Source organism: Vanellus vanellus, assembly GCF_965231255.1.
Source record: "Vanellus vanellus genome assembly, chromosome: 7".
NCBI lineage: Eukaryota > Metazoa > Chordata > Aves > Charadriiformes > Charadriidae > Vanellus > Vanellus vanellus.
Window position 1 is genome coordinate 34,451,084 of NC_138912.1, and position 24,319 is coordinate 34,475,402.

At 41.5% G+C, this 24,319-nt stretch overlaps 1 protein-coding gene across 1 annotated transcript in view; it reads left to right on the forward strand.

The window, feature by feature from the left end:
• Positions 1-24,319, forward strand: part of ARID5B (AT-rich interaction domain 5B) — a 108,146-nt gene that overhangs the window by 65,188 nt on the left and 18,639 nt on the right. The window contains exons 3-6 of the mRNA XM_082486590.1: positions 5,314-5,426; positions 11,957-12,161; positions 14,551-14,603; positions 22,312-22,409. Coding sequence (XP_082342716.1) covers positions 5,314-5,426; positions 11,957-12,161; positions 14,551-14,603; positions 22,312-22,409 — 469 coding nt within the window. The remainder of the gene's footprint in view (positions 1-5,313; positions 5,427-11,956; positions 12,162-14,550; positions 14,604-22,311; positions 22,410-24,319) is intronic.

Here is a 24,319-nt window from a genome sequence, read left to right on the forward strand (position 1 = left end):
TAATCTAACTCCCTGTGCCGTGCATAGCACAGGGTTTGCATTTAACCTCTCAGGTGTAATGGTCTATAATAAAGACCTGTAGGGCATTGCTGGTGTTTTGGCACTGCAGGGCTTAGCCACGGTTTGGGGAGGAGGACGCAAGGTACAAGTTTCCATCTAGGAAGAAGAAAAGAGTGATTAAATCTTAATTTCAGATTACTGAGGGCAGTTACATTACATCGGGGACTAAATGCTTCTGGCTTTTTTAAAGGCAGGTGTGCGTGTGAGTGAGGGTTTGCAGAGAGGAGGTGGCAGCGGCAGCTTCTGCACCTCACCTGCCCTTACACTCCCTACTCATGAAGACCATGGCTGTGTGCTCCTCCTTCTGCTCTCCTGCAGGTAGGGAGGGAGTTTCTAGACAGCCCAAAGGGTGCTGGGAAGGAGCTCAGCATGGTTGTGGCCAGCAGAAGTTGTTTCCGCTACCCAAACAGAAAAAGCCGAGGGCATTACTCCTCCCCTCCCTCTCACCCCAGAGCCATGTGCAGGGGGAGGAACAGCTCGGCAGGGGGATCGTGGCTGCCTTCTCCTGCACCCTACTGCCGTAGCGTAGCACGCTGGAGACTGGCACAGCATGGATGGCCAGCTGTGGCCCAGGCCGGCATGGGAAGCGTGTGATTTGGAAGGAGACCTCTCCCTCCCTGCGGCGCAGGAGGAGTGGGCTGGGGGCACACCTCCTGCCTCTCCCCTCTCTAGCTCCCCATCTCCCTCCCTCACTCCACTGGCACAGGCACAAGCCGTTTCCTCTTCTTATTTCTGCTGCCCAGTCTCCTTGTGTCCCGCTCAATCACAATTTAACGTTTCATGGTCTTCCGAGAAGTACTGATCCCTGATGTCAAACGGCACGCAGCAATCTCTGTGTGATTTGTGGTGACTACCTATTTCCACACAACACCCATGGACCCTTTCAAACATGAAGGGGAAGAAAACATTCCTGTCTCTGGGCAGATTCCTATAAATAATTTTCTTTTCCCTGAGAGACGGCAATAAGACATATTCCAGAATGGGAAGAGTTTTTAAGTTATGGTTGTCGTCATGGTTTGTGTAACTGTTGATACTCATGGCATATCCATTTCACGTGCTTTCACTTAATCAGGAGCACAAGACTTTTACCATCAAGTAGTAGTCAGCTGAAAAAGAAAGTCCACGCCGCATACGTACTAGTTAATAATCACACCTTTTGTTCTTGACGGTTACAAATGCTTGCGCTGGAGTTAGATCTTTGTTCATCTTGAATTCTTGCTTGATTCCTTGTGAAACCCCCGGTTGTAGCCTCAGCATCCTCTGCAGCGGTGGGCAGTGTTGCCAGCGGTGGTGGTTGCCTTGCGGGGCCAGCCGGGTTGGTGGGCTCTGAGGGACAAGTTTGTTCAAATGACACCGCCTGGATCTGCTGTTCAGGGAAACAAGGAAACAACATGCTGATATAAAACTGGCGTCCGAGGGTTGCTGAAATGGTCCCTCTGAACTCCTGTTGATGGGCAAGGGTAGCAGGCATGATGGTGACGTATACGGGAGAGATAACCAGTCCAAGCTGGGAAGCGTGGCCTCGTGCTCCTCAAGCTCTCCGAACACGAGGAGTGTTAGCTCGTACTGTGTACGTTTTGCAGCTGGCTATGTTTTACCTGGTCACACCTGAAACGTTTGCGAGGACTCAGCAGGTGAAGTGGCTTTCCCTGCTGGGCTCTAGATTGCTATCGCACCTACAGGTTTTGCAAGGAAGATAATTTCTTGTGCATTGCCATTTTCTAAATGAACTTGCCCTTTGTGATGACTAGCAAACTTGGGATGAGCTGTAATCTCAAGAAGAGCCTCCTTGAGTCAGCAACGCGTAGGCCTGTGTGGGCTTCAAGTGGACGAATGCCCTTTGGCCACTGGAGGTCCGAACTTGGAGGTCTGGGCCGTTTGTACTGTACCGGGTGTACGTCTACGCTGACAGCTGTGCTGGGCTAATATTGATCCTTTGAATCCCACCAAAGTAGAGGCAAAAAAAGTTCCCAGCAGCCCATCAAGGGTCCCAGTGTTCAGTAGGTGAGTTTTACCCTCTTTCAGATAGATCAGGGAGCAAAAAGAAAGGAAGAGAAAAAGCCCACAAATTGGCAAAAGCAAACATGTTGTCAAATGCACAGGAAAGCAAGTATTTAAACTGGTAGTATGTCATATCTCTCATCCTCCTGTTTCAGGCACTTCGACTGAAGAGGTGGCAAATAAATGCAAACTCTTTTCTGAACTTATTTATTCAATTCTTCACTTTAATTTGCTTTGCTTATGTTCTCACCTTCTGGGAATGTACAAGTTATCAGGTCTCACTGCCACAAATGCTTTCAGAAAATGAATTTGAAAGCCATATGCACAAACATGTGAAGAAATTGAATTGTTTCAGATATCCTCGGGTTGTCGTGCCAGAAGTCCTTCTCCACCAGAAAGCAGAAAAAAACCATGGGATATTCACTTAGCTGTCCAGTACATACTGAACATCCAGTGTCATCAGGAAAATTGATTGGGACTAAGCCACAACATGTGTGTAAAATTGCTTTAAAATAATTATGAATAACAAATTCAAGAAATCTGCAGTGTGCTCATGAATGTCAGAAATGAAGAAAAAAAATTGAACCAAGTATGTGACTTGTAAATTATTCCTTCAGTCCTAGTCATATTTCCTAGCTCAAGAGAACAAAATGGATGTAGCTGAAATATAAATAATCTTCGAATAATGCATTTATTTGTAATGAAAATTGTTAATGGCTTTGTTTCAAGTGTGACTGGAACTATTTAACATGTTTTCTTTAACGGAGTAGATACTAGAGGCAAAGGCCTTCTTAATTCCCATTGCTGCTTTCTTGTTAATTGTGCATCTGATCTGGAATCAGATCTGAAGTGATTTGAAGTCATACGGTGGGGCGTGTGGGACGGTCCTCGTGTGTGCTGCAGCTCCCGAGCCACGGGGAGAATGCAAATACCCCATTTCATAGTGGGTTTGTGCCAGTTCTGCCGTGGAAGGCTCCAATTCAAACAGTGTTTATGCGCAAGCTCAATATACCTGGAATTTAGGAACAAATGCCTCCTTGCTTTGAAAGCTTTTAGCAAAACATTAGGAGTGCTTTATAGTGTGGTACAAAGTACAGTGCCAAAACTCAGGATAACAAGTATGTTTGGGAAACATTGAGCCTTGAACTAGTTTATTTATTAAAAAAAGAAAGAAAGAAAAAAAAAGTAATACACGTGCAAGTGTATTTGATCCTAGCTGAACCACGTCTCGCTCCGGCTGTTGGTTGGACCGGGTCAGGAATCCGTTCGTTCGAAGGCTAACGTTTTAACGCATGTGCCAGCGTGTGGTAAATTGCGGGAACGTTTCTATTTTCTTCAGTACCTTTTTAAAGAAGGTGTGACTGCTGGGGCTAGCCATGGTCAAGGATCTGTCCATCCCATCCAGGTCGTGTGCAGAAAGCAGTAAGCATCGGGAGGGCATCGGCGACGGAGGGTTGAGTGGAGTATATAAATAAGGCAGGGCGGCGTGGCCGGGGCTGGCAGTCTGGCAGCCGGCGCTGGAGTCCTCGGAGCTCATCCCACGCTCCCGCCGAGTCGCTCATCTCTGTTTATATGAGTAATGGAGCGGCTGGGGGAGGGGATTTCTAAGCACGGAGCAAATACTCGTAGTGTTCATTTTGTGTAAGACTGACATCCACACCAAGTCGAGACTTCCAGCGACGTAGTGTGCAGTCACATGCTGTAGCATTCATGAGTACAGATATAAATCAGGCAGATGTTTGTCGACTGGAATGGGTAATAATTTCTTTCTCTCTTTGTTTGATTTTGCATGTTAGCCTCAGATGACAATTTCAGAATTGCTTTCTGCAGTACTTTTCAATAAGCAGAATGTGCTTCACTGGAGATAGAGGGAGATGTTTCTGTAGGGAGATAAACATATTTTTATATATACACAAATACGGACTTACACACGTAGGCACATGCATATATATATATATATATATATTTTTTTACCGTGTGCCAGTGCTGGGGGAAGAAAAAGGTTATGTCTTTCGGACTTTTGGTTTTAAACCCATGGCTTTTCTTTTTCTATGAACAGATCAAATATGACACTGTTACTCAAACTATAAAATCAAATTAGCACCCTTTATTGTGTTTGCAAGCTAATTAAAATGTAAAATGTCCTGAAACCACTGGCTTACTGTGTGACAAATGTAAGATTAGAAACAATTAGAAGGCACTCAAGAGGTTTGTGGTGTTTAGATTTCTGACATTGTTCTAATCATCCCTTTAAGTAACGAAAACAATGGTTACCTAGAAATTAAAGGTTTAAAGGAAATTATCTTCTTTGGTACAGTCATTAGTTAATGATTGTTTATCATTTAAAATGTTGCCATAGTAGTCGGAGGCTGATTTTTAAATCTGAAAGCAGGCAGGACACGTAATAATGAGCAAACATCTGCTTCATCTATTATTTCTATATGTGATCATAATTTATATTGTAATACCACTATTGAAAGATGAGTCTGATATTTTTTATGATGATCCATATCCCGTTCTACGTATGGCTCAGCATGGTTAGGATTTAGTCACTGTGTTATTTCAGAGCTGTTTTATCTTAAGAATTGGCCAAAACTGAAAGTGATTCATGTTAATTTATATGTGTGGTATGTAACCCTTATGAAACAATCAATCACTTATTTCAGTACTTGTCAACTTCCAGAACTAGTTGTTAAGGGGTTTTTTGATTCATTTCAGGACTCGGGGGTAATTTTTTTTTTTTTAACTTTTTTTAGAAGAACTTAGACAAGAATGACAGGATACATAAACATTTCTTGGAGCTGTAAGGAATTTCAATATTTCAGAACATTTCAAAAACCAGATGTTTCTCCAAGTTGAAAATAGTAGTTAGTACTCTTACTTGAAGATTAGAAATAATAAATGCAGCAGGCTGATCAATGCAAAGTTACCTATTAATATTCTATTTCGTTCTTTTTTGTACCATGGAGAAATAGTTGTGCTTTCTCTCCAAGTCCTTCAGAGACCAGTCTTTGACTTTATATTAATTAGTTATGTGAAAGTAGAATAGATTAGCCTTGGGGGATATTCTATAGAAACATATAGTGTGTCAAGATGTAACCCATGGAGGATGGGAATCTGGTAATAAGCATTTACTGTAGACAGATGTGTACATTTCTGTGACTGATTGTAGTGGAATTATTTATTATGCTTTCAGCTGTTAAGAATCCAGTATAAGACAATGTGCTCAAATTGTTCTCCATTAATTTTCAGCTCCAAATCTTAAAGGCAGACCGCGCAAAAAGAAGCCTTGCCCACAGAGAAGAGATTCATTAAATGGCATTAAGGATTCCAACAATAATTCTGAAAGCAAAGCTGTTGCCAAGGTAAATCACTTAATAATACTCTTTTCAGTACACTCTCCTTTTTTAGGTACAGCCCTGCCTTTGTTTCCCAGCATGCTGTTTCAAATTTAGAATGTAACTTGTTTTCTTGGGGAGAAGAATGTAATTTTTTTTCGATAGTTTTATTCTTCACTTTAAATTGTGTCTGTGTTCAAAGTTACCAGCAACTATAATCACCTAACAACCTAATGCTATCAGCTTGTTGGTAACTGGTAGTGCTTAAGCTTTCTTGGCATCTAGTGTTAGTTTTCACATTCTGTGACACACAAACATAGTTTGTGACAGTATCTTCGAATTAAAAATAAACCAGGGAGCAGCTCACCCTGTTACAATGTACTTCTAAATATAAGTTTGAAGATAAACAGACTATGAAACAAGAGCTGCTTCAGTAATGGTTTCTAAGAAGCACACACAAACGACATTACCCTGATGTTAAGATCTCTACTTTTTTTTAATCGGGGAAAAAAAAAGATAAAGGCAGAAATTCAGTACTAAAGCTTAAAAAAAAAAAAAAAAAAACACCAAACTGGGCTGTTTCTTTAATACTTAGTGCTGAGCTGCATGTTCCAGGGTTTGTTGAATAGTGCATGCTTTTACAGAGTCTTCTGTATGTGCTGCAGTGCTTCGCCCATACTGCAAGTAAAAATTGGATCATTGGTTTGTCTTTATAGACTTAATCTTTTAGATATTTATGGGTTTGTGTCTTTTCCTTAAAATATTTTAAAATGGAGTTTCTGTAATGTAATTTACGTCGTATTTTCTATGTTGCCTGTGTGGTTTTAAATAGAAATTTGTCTTTCTCTTAAAAAAAAAAGAGTACAAATGGCTCCTTTCAAGATGATTTAATTTGAAACTGTAAGATGCAAAGACGGAAAATTACTTAGAGCAATACTTGTAGATTTTTATCTGAGGCAGAACTTTGTCACTGTGATACTTTTGAGCTAAACAGCTGAACAGGTTTGCATAGACTGATTTTTTAGGCCAACTCCTCCCAAATCCATTGTTTCAATAAATTAGATGGATGTGTATCTGAAAAACGCTTCCATTGTTGTGACCATCTCTTTAGGAAATACAGTGAATCTATAGATCCATTTACGTTGTATTGTTGTGTGCAGTGAATGTCCTGGGAGATTAGGAGGTTAAAGAGGTCAAGTGGAAGTGTTCTGCTCTCAGTTTCTCATAGGAAGGCAAATTAAATTCCACCTCCTCCTCCTCCCTAGGAGTTCAGTTAAAATTGTGCCTTCTGTTGATGACGATAAAAGAGGCTGAAGTTCATGATGAAGCTCTGCTCTTAAGTCACTGTTTCTCTTCTTTTTGTGCCCTATTGTGCTCAGCTGGAGTCTGTACTATCGTATTAGACAGGCATGGTAAAAGGCGATGGAGCCTGGTGTGTTGAGTTGCGGGGTCCTGCCAGATACTGTAGAGTTTGCCTGAATGTTTTTGCTCAGTGCAAGAATGTGCAAAAGCCGCGGTGTGAAGATGTCTCAATTTGCCTCAATTCCCCCTTCCCCCAAGATGTTTTTCATGTTAAAATATTGCCAGCAAACTGCAGCATGGCCCATGTTGTCAGAGCACCCCAGATTGTAGCGCAAGTAGTTCAGCCTCTTCAGCACCTGATATATAGGTATTAGATAATTAAAAACAACAGTAACACTTCATACCAAATTGTTTATCCTCTCTGTTTATATTTGGGTTCACCCTACTAGTCAAATGGGAGGATATTTCAGATAAGAAGTAATTCCGCCTATTTATCTAGTCATACTGTGCTCATCATTGTGCAGATATTAATAGCATTAATTATCTTGGCCAGCTTAATTTCATTATAAATAATAGACATGCTCGTGATATAATGTCTTTGCATGTAGTCACACTGACTTCACTGTGGCTCTTCACATCAATCTGTGTCTCAGGGATGTGGATATACTTTAAAAAGAGGGACAGTGAATCAGAAACCCTCTACAGCAGATGTATTGCACTTCATACGGACCCTGCCTGTGGGTTTCCGGGGAAGGAAGGGAAGTGTATTTGGGGAAAGGGGGGGGGGAGTGGAGATCCACCTACTGTCTTCTCATTGTTAGGAACTGTTGGGATGTTAAGTCATCTTAAGCTCCATGTTGGGCTTCACAGTCAGTTTTCTTCCTACGTCCGTGTTCCATTTCTGACCAAGGCTGACAATGGGTACGTGGAGAGCAGAGTTGAACACTGCTAGTGTAAAAGGGACAGATCTACTTGGGTCAGATGCTGAAATATTTTGGCAGTGTTCCTGGCCATATTCCTGTTCCAGCTAAAATGCCTTTTGACCAGAAGTTGTGCTGCGTTCATCCTCAGATCATGGTACCTGGTGTCTGACAGCAGCCTCATTTCTAGGGTGGTGGGGCGACGGCTCTGATGGAGACACAGTGGCTGCACAGTTTGGGTCGGGAAATGGCAGAACTGTCATTCTGAAGACACTGGTTTTGAGCCTATCAAGACCAACACAAGCCACATGGTTGTGATGACTTGCTGAATTTCATGTTCTCAGCTGTCAGTGACTAGAAAGCTTTGTACCTTCTTAGAACTTAGTTCTCATTAGGCATGTTTACCTTGAACCATCAGCAGATCATTTTGTAGGCTTTTACTGTTACCTGACACAGATGAGCATTTGGTTGGGTAGGAGCAGCTCTGAGTAAGTTCCAGTGTAGGTGGCTTGTTTAAAAGAGACTGAAAGCGGCACAGACAATGTGGTCCTGGACCTGCGGGTTCTGCCGGGGAAAGTGGGTCTTTCGTGTACCACTTCTTGCTTTTTGATCTCCTTGCTGGCCACTGTATCCATTTTAGTACCGCCTGGGGAAGATCCCAGGGGAGTTTCTTCCCAGGCTGGGAATGTAAAAGTCACAAGAACATGTGGCCATCTACTGAGGCAGGATGAGCTCTCCTGGAGAGACTTATATCAAGACGTATATCCTCCAAACACTCCCAGGACTCTGGAACCTTTCATACTTCACATGTCATCAGTGCTGGACAGGCTTTTGGGACTTGCAGCCTCCAGCATGACGGTCATCGTACCTGCTTCGTGCTCCCAAAAAGCATTGCCATTCAAAGTGTGCAGAAGTGCGCTGTAAGGCTTTTTAAAACTGGCTGATCTGACCATTTCGAATAGCTGAAAGGATTAACTTGTTAAAATGGAAATTGTCCCCAAATGAATCTACTCATTACATCTCTTAGTGCAAATGCTAAAGTAAAACTCGCACTTCATTTGTACAGTAAGATCTGAGAAATTAGTTTAAAAGTTGCCAGGATATGCTTTTCTTGTGGCCACAGGTGGCCTGGCATGCTCTCAGACCTGGAGATTTATTCTGAGCAGCTCGGCCATTGTCTGATCGAAACTCTAAAACACAGGTCTGTAGTGGTCTGTGTTGTGTGTCACCTCTGGCAGAAGACAAACACACGGCTGTACCCATGAGTGTTCACCTGCCATTTGGTAATGGATCTTACACCTCTGATGGAACACAACAGTAGGAGGTGGTCAGATGTTCCCACAGCCCACCTCAGTACACCTCCAGCTTATCCACACTGCAGCGTCTGGGCCTTAGGCCTTGGTCTCGCTTTGGAGGTGTTACTCACACCGAGGCTACGATCAAAGAGCCTTAACTCCTCCTGTGGAAATTGAACTCTGCCTTAATAACAGAGTCATTCAGGCTTTCTGAGCAGACCAGAAGAGAGAGCAGGGCCAAGCAAAACTCTGTCTTTGGGATCCTCCTCCAGATCTTTGTCCTCTAGGAAGATTCAAAATAGTGTTTTGAGAGAGAAGGTCGGTGTGTGGCGCCTGGTGCAAATCTGGCATCGCTGTCACTGACTTCGATACATTTATGCTGGATTTACACTGGTATTACCCAGAATGGCATTTGGCCCTTTTTGGTTCTTGTTAATCATTGGTCGTGTCATTCATCCGTATCTCCTGTCAGATGGTGGGGCAGTTTCAGAAGTGAGGCCTCAAATGCTGGGCGGATGAAGCATTGCAGCCTTCAGCAAAGCTTCATTGAACCTGACACTGCCTGGAGTCCATCCGTTGCATTTTGGCACGTTTGAGTTCCACAGGTTCTTTGATCTCACTTCTCTGTACACTGGAGAGAAGGAGGTTGTGTGTTGCACGGGGTTTTCTCACTCCTGATGGCTTTTTAAATGTTATTTTCTTTGTTTCCTTTTGTCTCCTTGGGAGTAACATCCCTTGCCATTAGATTGCTTACATAGCCGTGAGCTTTGATTTCATTTAGCGTTCATGCCCAGGCTTTCATTTAGCATTTATGCCCAGAGTTCTGAATCGTCCAGTTTGAAAAAGAAAATCCATTAAAACGATGGATTGATTGATTGATTGACTTTACCTAGCGAGTAGGTGACAAAACTGAAAAATTGTTCCCAGGTCCAGTGAATTTGTTCCAACTTTTAGATTGCAACAAATTTGCAGCTCAAATTAAAAATCCTAAATTTATTAAAATCATGGGTTCATACTGGGAGCGTAAACCCAGTCTAATGGTATAGCATTGAAAATTATGACAATGTAATCTGAACTTTATAAGGGGAAGCTGTTAAATAATTTTGTGAGGAGCCAAAGTAAAAGAAGTCAGGGATTACAGCTCTGAACTGAAAAGTGCGTGAGGAAATCCAAAGTTCATTTAATAGGAAAAAAATCCCATTAGTTCCATTGAGTTTTGGACGAAAACCAGGATCTTTGCAGAGGTTTAATCAACGAGTATATCTATTACTAAAAGGCAAAACATCACGTCTCGTGCCATAGGAAGACAGTATCTCTTTGAACCATGCAACCAGAGAATATTGAGCAATACAGCGGACGTACTTCGGCGGTAGCTGATCAGGAAAAATACCCCAGGAAGTCCATTTCCCAGTCCCTGCCGCATTGCCTGGGAGGAGCGAGCCTGTACCCTGCGGTGTCCCAACAGGGAGATTTTTCAGCAGCATTGATTACCTTGGAAAATTCTGGCCACTTCTGTCATCTGGTTAGGAGCTAGCACTGCTTTGTCCAACACCTGTGGAGGAGAACTATGGGAGCAGCTGACATTAAGTCAGTGCTTTCTGCAAAGTTAATATCCTGGAGGAGTATAAAAGAAAAGATTTTGCTTTCCCTGAGCCTGAACACAAGGTAGCTTTATTGAGATAAAATAAGCATATCATAGTCTTTCCTATGATACGTTTGTTTGTTTACAAGCACTTACCTAACACTCTTCTTAGCACTTACTTCCAAAATGTCAGCAAGGACCCAGGAAGCACCTGACCTGGTGTAGAATTGGGCAGAGTGAAGGAGAGTCAGTGGCTTACTTGACCAAGAGCTCTTGCCTTCCTGTTCAGCGAGATACCCTGCTCTCCTCTGCTGTCTTCCTAAAATACCAAATACTGGCTCTTACAGTCTCCCTGCTCCCTCTGGGATCCCAAAGGACGTGTCTCGGATGGGGTACGGAGCTGCTAGAAGGCTCCTCACAGAACTCAAAGCATTGAAGGGATAGTGCAAATTCAAAATACATGTAACCAGCCCCCACTACCTTGTATTAGAGGACTTGCAGTATTTCACTGGACGTGTATCAGTTCCATCTTGGTCATGGAGAGCTTTTAAACATCAGTTTGCAAGGTTCTGCTCTTTTGTTTTTTGTATACATAAATTATGGGAATGCTCGAGTTGTAATTTGCTTGATTCAATGAGAGGATTATCTTCAGGAGGACTGCAGGATTAAGCCGGTCTCACTGGATATTTTTCCCGTGTTTGAATACTGATGAGAGGTAAAGTGGTTCCAATTTGTTCACTTCCTGACTGGCACACGTCTGCCGGGGAGGCCAGTGGGAGACGTGGAGCTCTGGGACTCGTGTGCGTTGGGGCTGCTGGCATCTACAAGGACAGGCTTTGGCTGCCAGCCTCTTCCTTCTGCTAAATACTTAGGGCTGTGCTTAAGTTTAAGCAGATGCTCAAACTCACTTGACTTAAGTCCGTGCTACAGCAGAACCTCCACTTGTGTGCTGAGAGCTGTGCCTGGGTAGGGCTTGCCAAGGTTTGCATCTATTTTGGTGGGCCAAAGGAGAGGAAAAATGTGTTGTTTCAGAGCTGGCTGCTGAGCGTTCCTGGAAGGGGCTGAGCACCCTCAGCTCCAAGGGTTGTCTACGGGAGTTGACAATGCTCAGTGTCAGTCCTGGAATGAAGGTTATTATTAGACTTGCTAATGGCAAGTGTATGTGAGAGATGGGAGCTGTCTGTGACATAGCAATGTATAGTCATAAAAATGCAGATCTGGAGAGCATTACCAATGGGTTATAATGATTTAAAGATGTGGCTATTTAAAAATGTTGTGACTAAGATTCAGAACAAGACATTTAGCTCTATAAATAGCTTCCTTTGTTTCCCCTCAAACACAGTTGCATGGTTTGGCCTTCCTTTTTTCAACAATCCGTCCTGCTAAGAGAGGGTATTTATTCCTTAATTGAAAATTAAAGGTTACCCAGATCTGATATGACATCTTTTCTTTTCCCAGGTAAAATGTGAGGCTAAGTCAGCTTTGCCCAAACCCAAGAGTAACAACAGCAACTGTAAAAAAAGCTCAAGTGAGGATAAATCAAAGATTGCCGTAGGTGAAGAATGCAGAGCTGATGAGCAGGCTTTCCTTGTGGCTCTTTATAAATATATGAAAGAAAGGAAAACACCAATTGAACGAATACCCTATTTAGGTTTTAAACAGAGTAAGTATCCTTTTTCTCACTTTCTTCTTGACATTTTAGAATGGTTTGGCTTCTCTGGAGAAAGCATTTGCACACGAAGCCTATTTTAAAGCCTTATGGATGGGGGGACCGTGTTTATATCTACACATTTTCCAGTCCAGGCATTTCACTGTCTTATGCCGAGATTTGCATCTCTTCCTTCTGGGGTAGTTGCTGCTGGATATTTATAGGTTTAAATCCGCTGATTATGACTAGAAATAGGCATGTTGAAAACTCTCTAGTTTTCTGTTTTGTAAATCTGCAGCGTCTGTAATGCCTTTCTTCTGAGTTAATAGTATGACGTATCTTTATTGTGCCCAGATGTTCTTTATGAAAGGACAAATATTAAAGGGAGACATTTAAAGGTGGTCAAGAAAGGCACAAAAGGGATCGTATTTTTAAGCTCCAGAATGTGTTTATAGTTAATAAATTACTGACTTTGGAGACTGTAAAACCAGACTGTATCTGTTTAATACAGAATGCAATGTTTAGAATTGCTTTGGCATGTACAGTTTGTAGTGCCACAATCTGTAAAGCAATTGTAGGTGGAGAAGATACAGTTGTAACTAAATTTTACATAAATATTGCAGTTCAATGTAGATCTTTCAGAGTTTCCAACAAAAGCTGTAAATGGGGGTATTTTTCCTCCTTATCCATAGATTGAATGATACTTTATTTCCTTAAAGGGAGAACTTCATGGATTGAAATATTATTTATGCTAATTTATCTCCCAGATTAAAACCATGTGTTATTTTGATGAAGAATGTCAAACCTGTATGTTTTACATAACAATTTACATACCTAATAGCAATTGGCACTGATTGCAACAGGCCTCCAGCAGCCATTATAAACTTACATAACTCTGAATGATTACAGTGTTTGTCTGAAAACTGGCTGCTTGAAATGGAAGTAAAATTAATGTACTATGAACAGCTTCGTTGCATTATGCATTGATTCAGATTAAATCAAGGCCTCAGCAAAGCTCTTGATAGCTTTGAAACAGTACAAGGTTCAATGAGGCTTTCAGAACGTTTTGTGTTGAAGAGAGGATTTTTCCCCCCCCCCCCCCATTTTATTCTGCACTCCCTCAAGCACGGGGACAGGGTGGGCTTGAAAAACAAGCTAAAGTATTATTTCTAAAATTCCCCACCGGGGGTAGGGCCCTCTGCTAACATTTAGCTGAAATACACTGAAAGTTGCTTGACATTCGTGATAAATTAGGGGCCTGATCCGGCAAATACTTAAATGCCAAGAGTAAGTATGCTGAGAAGAGCAGAAATGTTTGCAGGACAGGGCTCTCTATTTGTCCAGCAAGACTTGTGCAAACATTGCCAGTATAAATAGGTTAGTGGGGAAAAGCAGTATGTACACTACAATAGAGCATCCCCCAGCGGAGGAGGAGATCCCGTCCTCTGTGATCTGCAGCGTTATTGCCGAGTGTGCCCTGAAGTATTTGTAGTGTGTCTATGGAGAATCACTGTTTGTTGGTGGAATAGTGCACACATCTTCCATAGAGCTGTGACATCAATTTTTCTTATAGCAATTAAAATAAGATAAAATAAAAATTACAATAAAATGAAATAAAATAAAATAAAATAAAATAAAATAAAATAAAATAAAATACACCAGCAGCAAGCAGTGGCCTCGTGGGACAGTGGGCTATGATGAAAAGCACGTGAGAGGGGAGGAGGTCTGCAGGAACTTCTGCAGCATCTCCCAACACATCTTTTGAATTGAATTGCCTCTGTCCCTCCCACCCCCCAGCCGTGGGCAAGGCACAACTACTCATATCATAATTATTATGGTAATTTTCATTTGTGCTTCCCCCAGGTTCATTTGCAGAGGACCCATTAGAATGCATCTTATTGTTTATTGATTATGGAGGCCATTATCTGAGCTGCAGTAAATATTGGATATTGTTGTTTAATCAATAAGCTTTCTCTGTGAGCCGGTATGTGGCTTATGCTTGCTTGCTAATGAAATCAGTATTAAACAAATAATTAAAAGCAACGTTCTTCCCTATGGGTAATTTTTATTATCAAAGTTATGGAAACATGCTACAGTCATTACACCGTGCCTCTTATCAGCAAAGTCAAATGAACCTATTACCTTTGTCTCAGTGTATTTTTCCTGTCCTGTTAAAGAATCTAAGTGAGTTCTCTTATATGTAATTAAAAATATATATAGTATGGGCTAATATTTACTCTTCAACTTATGTAAATACCTCTTTGGAAAATGTTTCACAGGAGCTTTTTCAGGGGCTGTGAGCTTTTTTTTCCTCTATTTTTTTTTTAAACTGTTTAATTTACATTTCTTTGAAATATGTTGGTTAATGCAATGCTTATCTAAATACTTATTGTCCCTCTAACAGTTAACCTTTGGACTATGTTTCAAGCTGCTCAAAAACTGGGAGGATATGAAACAGTAAGTGTTTAAGTAACTTAAATGAAATAATTGTGCAATCTAACTTTTCCCTGATAGAAAAAAAATGTAAAAGCAAACAATCATTTGCTGCGTTTTAGGCTAGCTGTACACATTGTGGCTTTATTGGACCATTTTTGGAAGCAGTCCCAATTAGTTCCAGGTTTGGCAAAATTGTAAACTTGTCGTAAAAACTACAAGTGGAAAACATATGTAACTCTTCCCTGTCAAGGAAATTAGTTGGGTCTGTAATTTTTTCCCATGTTGAGAAAGGGCTATTATTGTACGACAAGCCAAGATTGCATAAAAGAAATTTCTCTTGGCAACATCCCTGACATCTGTTCATGTCTAATATGGGAAATATATTAAAGGCTTTCAAAAGTAATCAGCATTGTCCATTAAGGAATAGTATGCTGCAGTATCTTCTCTTATTCCAAGTGTAAAAGATCTTTATTAGACAAGGGTCAGTACCACATAAACAGGAAGTTATCAAAGTAATTCAGAAAAGTCTCTGACACTTTTTATCAGCTAACCATATCTGACAAGAGCGGTTTATTTTTAGCTCACAGGAAAATGTGATGGCCATGGATTTTACAGCATGTATTTTGAACCAATAAAATATTAGAGCAACAAACTTAGATTAAAATCTTGAAATGAGAAGAAAGAGCTGCATTAATATGGCACATCGAGATGACATCTGTAATAAAAACCAATTGACATAGGAAGATGTCGTCATTGGAAATATTTTCTTTGCACACAATGATCAGATTAAGTTGTTCAGTTCCTGCTGCAGTTGGATGAAAGAAATTATTTTTGCTTTGTTTACGAAGTAATCTGGGACATATCTGCGCTGTAGAGAAATGACAAGAAGAAATGCACTATCAAGAAACTGAAAGTCGTTTGAACCAAAATATAAAACTCATTGTTTTTCTTCCATATAATAAAGCATATCGTTCTGTAAATCAGCAGCCCGGCTTGATTAGCATGGGTGTGGCTGGGATTTTGTGAAACATTAAGTCTAACATTCTCAAAAAAATATATACGCTTGATTTGGCTTTTATTGTTCCTATATCTTTCATTAATCAGCACATACCATGCTTATGTACAGGGGTGTGCGTAGGTGTGTTCATGGGTATATATGAATGAATAGCTACCATAGATAGATCGTTACTGCAATTATGAGCCAACAGTAATTGCCATGAGTTGTAAAGTGCAATGAAAATGAGGGATAAAATCTTGAACTTGATGCCAGAGTACAAGGGAAGGTGGAGTGGGAGATTGAAAGGAGAGTGGCATGTTCAGGGTGCTCAGGGAGGCGGGCAATTTTCACAGCAACGTTTCAGATCTGCTTGAAGGGACCGAGGATAGAAGCAGGGATGCCAAAGTGGTGGCTTGCTGGAGAGAGCTGAGTTTTAGAGGCAGAACGAGAGGGAGAGGGATGGATTTAGAGATGCTGGTGGACGTGAACCTCTGTGCCTGGGGCAGAGCAGGAATAGGATGGTGAGTTTGTGAACACAACGCCCGAGAGCCAGGTCTACCAACAGTAGTGGGAACATGAGAGGATCAGAGGGGAGGGGTGACGTACATGAGAACGTCATCTGGAGTAGCATCAGTCTACCTTTCTCTCAAAGCTCCTGTCCTTTTCTCAGTGACAGATGTTCTCTGTTGTTTAGGGTCATTTGTCACCTTTGATGAAAACGTACTATAGAGACATACAACATGTACCAATGTTCTTCATAGAGAAGAAACTAAGCAATTGCTTGCTGATCAGTAAACGGCAAGGCAAGCATAGCTCACACCCTCTGACATAGCCAGGAGCCCAGCTTTGGTTTGAGAGTGACTCTGGCTGAAGTGATGAGCCTGATCCTGGTTTTACGGATGCAAGCGGTGTCTGTGCTCTCTGCAGAATAGCTGAATTTGGGAGGACTGTTGTGATGCAATTTAGGTTGTACATGGACCATGAGGTTTCCTGACCTCATTCTCTTCTAACAGTCTCATCCTCAATATGGATCTGCCTTTGCTTTACATTCCCTGAATGTTAAACCAATTGCTGTTGCAATACTTTGACCTGTGCACACCCTGTTTTTGATTATTTTATGGCCAGTTGATATTCATTGAGTTTGCCAAGCTGCATTTGTTTGTATATATTTTATCATGGTGAGCATTGCTGAGAGGCATTTGTGTTTGATTCGTGTTTCATTTTTCAGCAAGGCAGTGGGTGACTGGGGTGACACGGACCTCAGTGTCAGTTCCAGAATCTTAGGCAGTTCTGCTTAGATGTAGAAATTTTGAGTTGAGTCCTGTGGTTCAGTAATGACCAGAATCCACCACTCGCGCACAGTGCCAGTATCTACTGATGATGAGAAGTCATGTGCAGGGCAAAGGCTTTCTTGAACTTACCCTGATTAATACGCATTTATCTATATGGACCCTTCCATCTAACTTGAACAAGTCATTTGTCCCTTATGAGGGCTTCCTCATCTTTAACTTGTTTTAAAATTTCACAAGTTTCTGGTTTGTGCATTGAGATAGAAATGGGTCTTTTCCCTTGGAAGTATTGTAAAGAAAAGAATATTTAAAAGCCGGTATTTGGCTTCAGCATGTGACAGCCATTTTATGAACAGGAAACAAATAAAAGATCGGTTAAAATCACATATGGGAACTTAGAGTGGTCAGATGACTATTTTTTTTGCTAACAAACGTAGAAGCCTTCCCAGTTAAAGCAGTCGCAAACTTTACACCCTTGTGTTTGGCAAAACAATGACAACCCATTTTCAATTTCATCCCCTGCCCTGTCCACCTTGTCCATGCACAGATGCTTCGATGGGGCTTTAAAAACATCTTTGAGAAAGAAGCAGAGATTATGTATGGTGTGTTCCAGCTTTGGCCCAGATTCCCAGGGTAGTGCAAGACCTCTGAGCCCAGGCCTGTCGGTTAAGGATCTAAAAGTGAAAACAGCCAGGGATTGGATTTGAGATGCAGAGAACAACTTTCTTAGCCATCTGTCTGACTTGCCTTTATTGTCATGTATCAGAGGCTGGAATGGATCCAGTGAGGCTTGACAGAGAGTATTACCTGTACATTCAGGACATACATACAGGATATCTAGGACTGTCAAGTCATGATTGTGTGTCACATGTGGTATTGAAGGGCTTTCTAGTCCGAGTACTTGTGAGGGTGATTTCTCATCTGTCCATTATCTGTTTGATTACTAATTCTTAGGTAGTTGTCATCTATAACTGTGTAATAGCACACTCCCATGTACTTCTTGTTGGACATAATACAGGCTTAATAAAAATAGCAACCCGTACAAATTGGTTTAAGTCCTTAACAGATGAAGCTGTCTCTTTGGAATTGGTGGGATCATGTTCCTCTTAAACAAAGATACATGAAATGGGCGTCTTTGTTACTAATAATAGGAGAGTGCATTGGAAAGGACTCTTTATAGCAGACCTTCACAGGATGAATGATTTAAAATGTCCCCAAATCTCTGGATGAAATACAAAACAATGTCACATTCTAGGGAGCTCAACTGTAGTGGCATTTAACAGCCATTGCCTGGAATCTTCTCAGTCACCCGAAGTTGAGTCAGTAAAAGGTGCAGATATGCATAGATGGGAAACTTCCAGGACTTACCTGAAGAGTTGTCCTTGGCAAGTCATGAAGTGGCATTTATCCTTCTGAGCCAACACAAAAGGAGTGCCTTGGCATGTTTGCAGAAGGCTGTGGTGCTGGATAGACTCTACCTGGAGATGTCTTAGAAAGATAAAAAGAAAATTAGTTGGAGCTTAACCTTCAGTGTGTAGTGGCTTAAATTCTGCTGAAGGTTGGTGGGATCCCATTTAGCTGCTGCCTCCTGGAAGCAACAGTTAAGTGCTTTATTTTTTAAAAATTAATGATTGACACGTACAGCAGTCCTGCTTCTGGGCAGACCCTAAGAAACTGATATATCAGTGGAATGCAAAGCTACCTGGGTTTGATTCATACAGAGCTAATACCCAGAGCTCTGTTTTGAAGAGTGTTGTGAACACCACATACCATGACCAGAAAATCCCCTATTAGATTTGCAGCAGGCAATAAGCAAGAAGCCTTTTCATGAGGAAGGGAGCTGGGATTGCAGTGCAGAAGACCTTAAGATTTCTCAGAGCGGAAGTCACCATTAAAAGCACGTGTATAAACAGTCCTCTAGTAGATAAGTTCACTGGTTTTATTTGGTTGTTCTTGAGTACCAGTCACTGGCTAATACTGTGTTTATAGGAACCAGGTTAGATCAGCTGTCGGGTCCCTGGGCAGACCAGTCTCTTGCTTGACTCCAAATTCTGCTGATTGGGAAAGATGTCACGGAGGTTTTCAAAGCTCCTGGCTTCCAATGGGACCAGCTGTAGGACTGTGAAGCTATGGGTTGGAAAAAATTATGGGAGGGGTCTGCAAACCAGAAGACTACTTTAAAACCAAAGCCAGCATTGGAATGGGAAGCTGTCAGAGATGAAACTGGCCTGTGCAATTGCCTTGATTAATGGATGAGCCTCTCATCCAACTCTTAGAAATGTGGCAGGCACTGAGGGGGATGTATATACTGGTAGGAGTAGGGAAAAACAAATTGAAGAACTAAAGCAGCAAAGGTTCTTTGTCTTCTGTATGTTATCTACTGGAGCGGGTCAACTTACAACAGGAAACTGAAGCTGAATTAATCAAAAGTGTGAAATGGAAGTGCTCAGGACATTTGCTAAAGCTTTTCCAGGGTCTTAGTTGTCTGACGCCACTATAGCTCCATGCCCTTAAAAAAACCCCAACATTTTGGTCCTGAATGTTTATGGGAAATTCCCTTCCCAGGCAGCTAAAATATTTTACCGTTTTCATACCTTTTGTTATCTGCCTTTTCTGTTCCTCACGTGCTCCGGTCATGAACATATTACTAACAGGGAGTACTTATGAGCCCTTTCAGAGTTAAATCTGCTGTGTAAAAGCAGCCAAGGCAGGCATTTTTGGTAGGAACAGCAACCATAAGCAAAGCATTGGCAAGCACTGCCCTTTCCTGGCTCCTCAGGAGGTTCCTAGTCACTGTGGTGGCGGGGAGGGACTTGTATGAGAAAAGAAAGCAGTCTGTGATTTGGATGTGGCCAGCGTGAGCATCCGACTTGAGCAGTGCTGCCCCGCACGCCAACTGCGAAGTTTCCACAGTGCAGCATTTTGCTCGGATTGCTTAAGGATGTAATTTATCAGTTACTTTAGTCCTTTGAAGTTTATTAAGCATGAAAACTAAACTTTTCAGAAGCAGGGGAAAACTCAACCGCTGGCTTTGTTAGGCTAACAATCGTTTCAGGGAATGTAAAACTTAAACTTAGCTCTGGACGTGGGAGGGCACTACTCTGCTAATTGCCAAGGAGTTCTGGTCCATTGCAGAGGCAGAATTGGATAAAGCTGGGCAAATGTTTGTGTAAAGACTATTATTCTAAACAGCCTAGAGGAGAGGGACACCAAAAATTATTTCGAAGGGATTCCCTTTTCCCCTCAAAGATGGTTGTGTTTGCTGATGTTGCAGCTTGCATATCGACTCGAGTCAGCTCACAGTCAATGAGACTTGGGCTCTAAGGTTACCGCTTTCCTTCTAAAAATGGAGAGCATGCTTCTTAGTCACATCGGGGTGTTTAAACAGGGGACTTGCAGTAGTCCTCTTGCTGACTAATCCTTTGCTTTCGTTTATAGCTTCTGCACAGCATCACTGTACTTAGCCAAAGCACCAGGTCCTGGCCCACAGCCTTGCAAACCAGCCAGGCTGCGCTTGCCAGAGGGCCGGAGCACAGACCCCAGATTGGCTTTGTGTATCTTTATTCCCCTAGTCTGTGAGGCTGCCAGAGACTTGATTTAAAATACAGCCATTTGCAGCAGTCCTCAGGGGATCTGTGATTTTGGGGAGCTACCAGAAGGCAAGGGCTGTCTAGCCATGCCTCTGTCCTTTGCCTGTCCCGAGGTCTGGCGGAATAGGTGTGGGAGGCTGGACCAGAGGTAGCTTCCCATCCAGGCATTCCTCCACAGCAGGATACTTGGTCCAGCTCTTTTTTGACCGTTCAGGTTGCAGAAGGAGCATCCATTCATATTCTCAGGAGGTGATGTTCTTTATGGCTCATTAGCACTCCAGTTCTTCAACACCTTTAGTAATAATAATAATAGGTAGAAGTATGGGTAGCCTGGGGAAAAGACAGCATAAGAACTTCAACAAAATAGGCTTAAAATGAACCTTTCCTCAGATGAGTGTTTGATTTTTATTTAAAAAATCGGTTTATGCAGAATTGATCCTTGAATTGCAGTCTCTCTCTTGTGCCTGTGGTCTTTGGGTTGGTTACAGAAGACAGAAAATAAAATTAGTGAATGCAGTCAGTCCATTTTGCTTTAAATAAGTTTTAAGATAAGGTACTCCCCCTTTTGTTTTTTTCAAGTATCTATAGGTGCAAACTATGTACAGGTCCTACAAGTGAGCGTGAGGTGCTGATTTTTTGGAAGGAGAACCGTATAAACAATAAACTTGAAGAAATTGTAACATGATCAAATGATAAGTCTCCAGCAATGCTTTTGGCTTCAGAGAATGAGTTCTGCAAAGGACGGATTTTCCTTTTTATATTGAGCGAAAAAGAAACACCTCTTACTCTGTAATATTTAATGATGGTAGCTATCTCTTCTGTTTAGATTAAAATTACAGGCCTCAGATTGCAACTTGTAATATTTGTTTTCTTCTTGATTGCTGCCTTTAGCTCCTCAACAAATGCCATTGACTGCTCTGTGGGTAACTCTGAAGAAGCCTCCGGGGCTGAATATATTAAAATCCACAGCATTCCACAGAAAATGACAAAATTCTCCCCAGATTGCCCCCACAATTTTCCACTGGCCTTCTTTATGAGCTGCAGGCAAAAGAGGGTGATCTGTTGTGCTTGTCCTATTCCTGTTTTTCTTCCTGTTTTAAATATAGCGGAATATATAAAATAATGAAGTGGTATTCAGAAACAATTCTTTTGCCAGGTCTTCCATCTGTTATTCTGTATAATCCTAATTTCTGTACAAAAAAAAACCCAGAACCATGGTATGCAACTCAATATGTTACAAGATGTTTATTTTCATCAGCGCGGTCCAATAAAGTACATAGCTCAAATATTAACATTGGAGTATGTTAAGATTTCATTACTATTTGATCTATATATTTTACTGACATAAATGGATAAAAATAAACAGCTTGTAACGTATAGAGTTACGGACTCTGCTTTTGTGGATTTACAGAATTCTGTGGTGGATTTGGGTTTTGCAGCAGATTTATTTTCTCTAATTCAGTTAAAATAACTATGTAATCATTATTTGTGCTGAGTATGGTTTGAGCTTCATTTTCGTAATTCACTATGGGATTTGTCTGCATAACTTCTGATGGTTAATGACCCTGTATTGATTGAGATTCTCTTTTGTGAGGCTGTATTGCTTGTGACTTGATAATGAATCAGGCAGATCACTCCATTTTAGAGAGAAAGAAAATAGACGTAGTGTTAACTTAAAAAAAAAAAAAAAGACACCCAAAGCTCTGTGCGCTCTATATATTCTGTAGGGGCTTTTATAGTGCTTGTAGTACATGCTGTTCTGAAAGTGTCACACATGCATTTGTTGTTGTGAACTCAAACGCTGTAGAATCTGTAAAGATGCAAGATTAAATTTTCCATTGCCATTTTTACAGATAACAGCCCGTCGACAATGGAAACATATTTATGATGAATTAGGTGGTAACCCTGGAAGCACAAGTGCTGCTACATGTACTCGCAGACATTATGAAAGGTAAGATAACAAATCTGAAATGCTTGTTTAATAATGAAAAAATTAATTTGGAGAGCCTTCAAAGCGTTTTATAAAGAATTAGAGAAAGAGAGAGAGAGAGGCTTCTTAAAGATACAGAAAATACTCCCCCAACAGTTTAGTCAGATAATCCATTGTAATTTAAACCAGAGTGTATGTCTCCAGTGACTAAATAAATAAGCATCTGATTTTTCTTTGTTACATATCTTAATTTTTACAACAGCTTTCCGGTTAAAGAAGCTGAAAAAATGAGCAAAACATACTCAAGGAAAAATAAGAAACGACAGCTAATTGATGCAAACACTTGTCTTCTGTCATTTTTTAGGAATACCAATTAAGCAGTTGTGGTTGTGATCAAAATAATGGGGTGGCCCACAATGCAGGGTGCTGTTAATGTTGTAGGTCATGCAGAGCATTGCATTCCTCTTCTTCATTGCATTCCTGCCCTCCTCCCTGCCTGCAAGCTGCTGCCAAACACTCTTTTTCTGCAGCCATTGTTGCTGGTCAGAACTGTTGATTTCTTATTCTTCCCATGTAGATAATAACTTCCAGGGCTTGTGAAGCCAGCACACATTGAATAAAATACTGGAGCTGGAATGTTGTTTTGGTTTGGTATGGTTTTTAGAAACAACTCTTTTTCTTTTTTTTCTTTTCTTTTTCTTCTTTTTTTTTCTTTTTTTTTCTTTTTTTTCCTCCTTTATTTTTTTTTTTTTCCCTTAGAGAAGCAAATGTTAATAAAAGCTCTGCAGTTTCAGGCTCAGATAAGGAAAGTCCAGTCTCTTGTTACTGGCCATAAACAAGTTACTTTGTTGGGGTCAGGAAGAGATTGTACTTGCCTGTGCACAAGGTGGCACAGCAGAGCTGTGCTCATTGGGCAGTTTTTCCCCTTCTTTTAGTGCCTTATGTGTTGGCTCCTCCAAGGAGGATGCTGCCCTCCTCATGGAGGGGGCAGTTGATCGCCCTCATTTTCAGGAGACATCTCCAACATAAGGACTTGGATGCATGAAGAAGTTGCACGTAATGGCCCTATAAAAGTTAGAGTTAGAAGCTTTCTAGAGGCTGAGCCAAGCAGCAGAGCAAATTGCTGTGCGTGTTCGACAGGGCTTTTCCTTGCCTATTCGTTGTGGACAAATGTTGTAGATTGCTTTAATTGACTGATCAGATGTGGGTATTTGGCTCTTTCCCTCCATCATTACAGCCCCGAGAGTCTCAGGGCTTCCTCTTGCACCCACGCCAGCTGACGGGTTTCTAAGTGGCAGTCTGGGTCTTCCCTCACCAGATGTGCTTTGTAGGATGTTGTTTATTTGACAGTGGAGACACAGGCACACACGAGAGTTAGGTCTCTGCGGGCTTAGGTTGCACAGGGAGCAAGTGTTGCTGGGCTCTGTTCAAATCCTAGAGTCACCGCGAGAGCGCATCTCTTCTAGTTGTGGAAAAATAAATGAGCCATTCACAAGTACTCTATGAACCCTTGTCTCTCTCTTCTGCTTTCGTGCTAGTGGTTTATTTTTTTACATGCAAAATCCTTGAATTGCACTCCGATGCACACAGTCTGTGTGACTTACTCAGCAGTTACTCAGGGGTATGCTACGAAGTGCCACAAAGCCCATTGTGCTCACTGAGCAGACTCGTAATGCCTTCAAGATTGAAAAGCCTTTCCAGGCTACCGAAAAGCAGTTCTGCTTGCCTTGAGCCAGTCTGAGGAAAGAGTCTTTTAGTTAATGGTTAGGTTGGTCTTAGCACAACGAAGAGCTCAAATCTGAGTCCTTGGATGACAGTTTATCGTGTAGTTCTGGGTTGGGTCTGATCTGAGGCAGCACCTATTTTCCAGGTCTCTGGAAGGCTATCGAAGGATGGCATTTGGAGAAAACATCTTGTAGGATTTTTAGGTT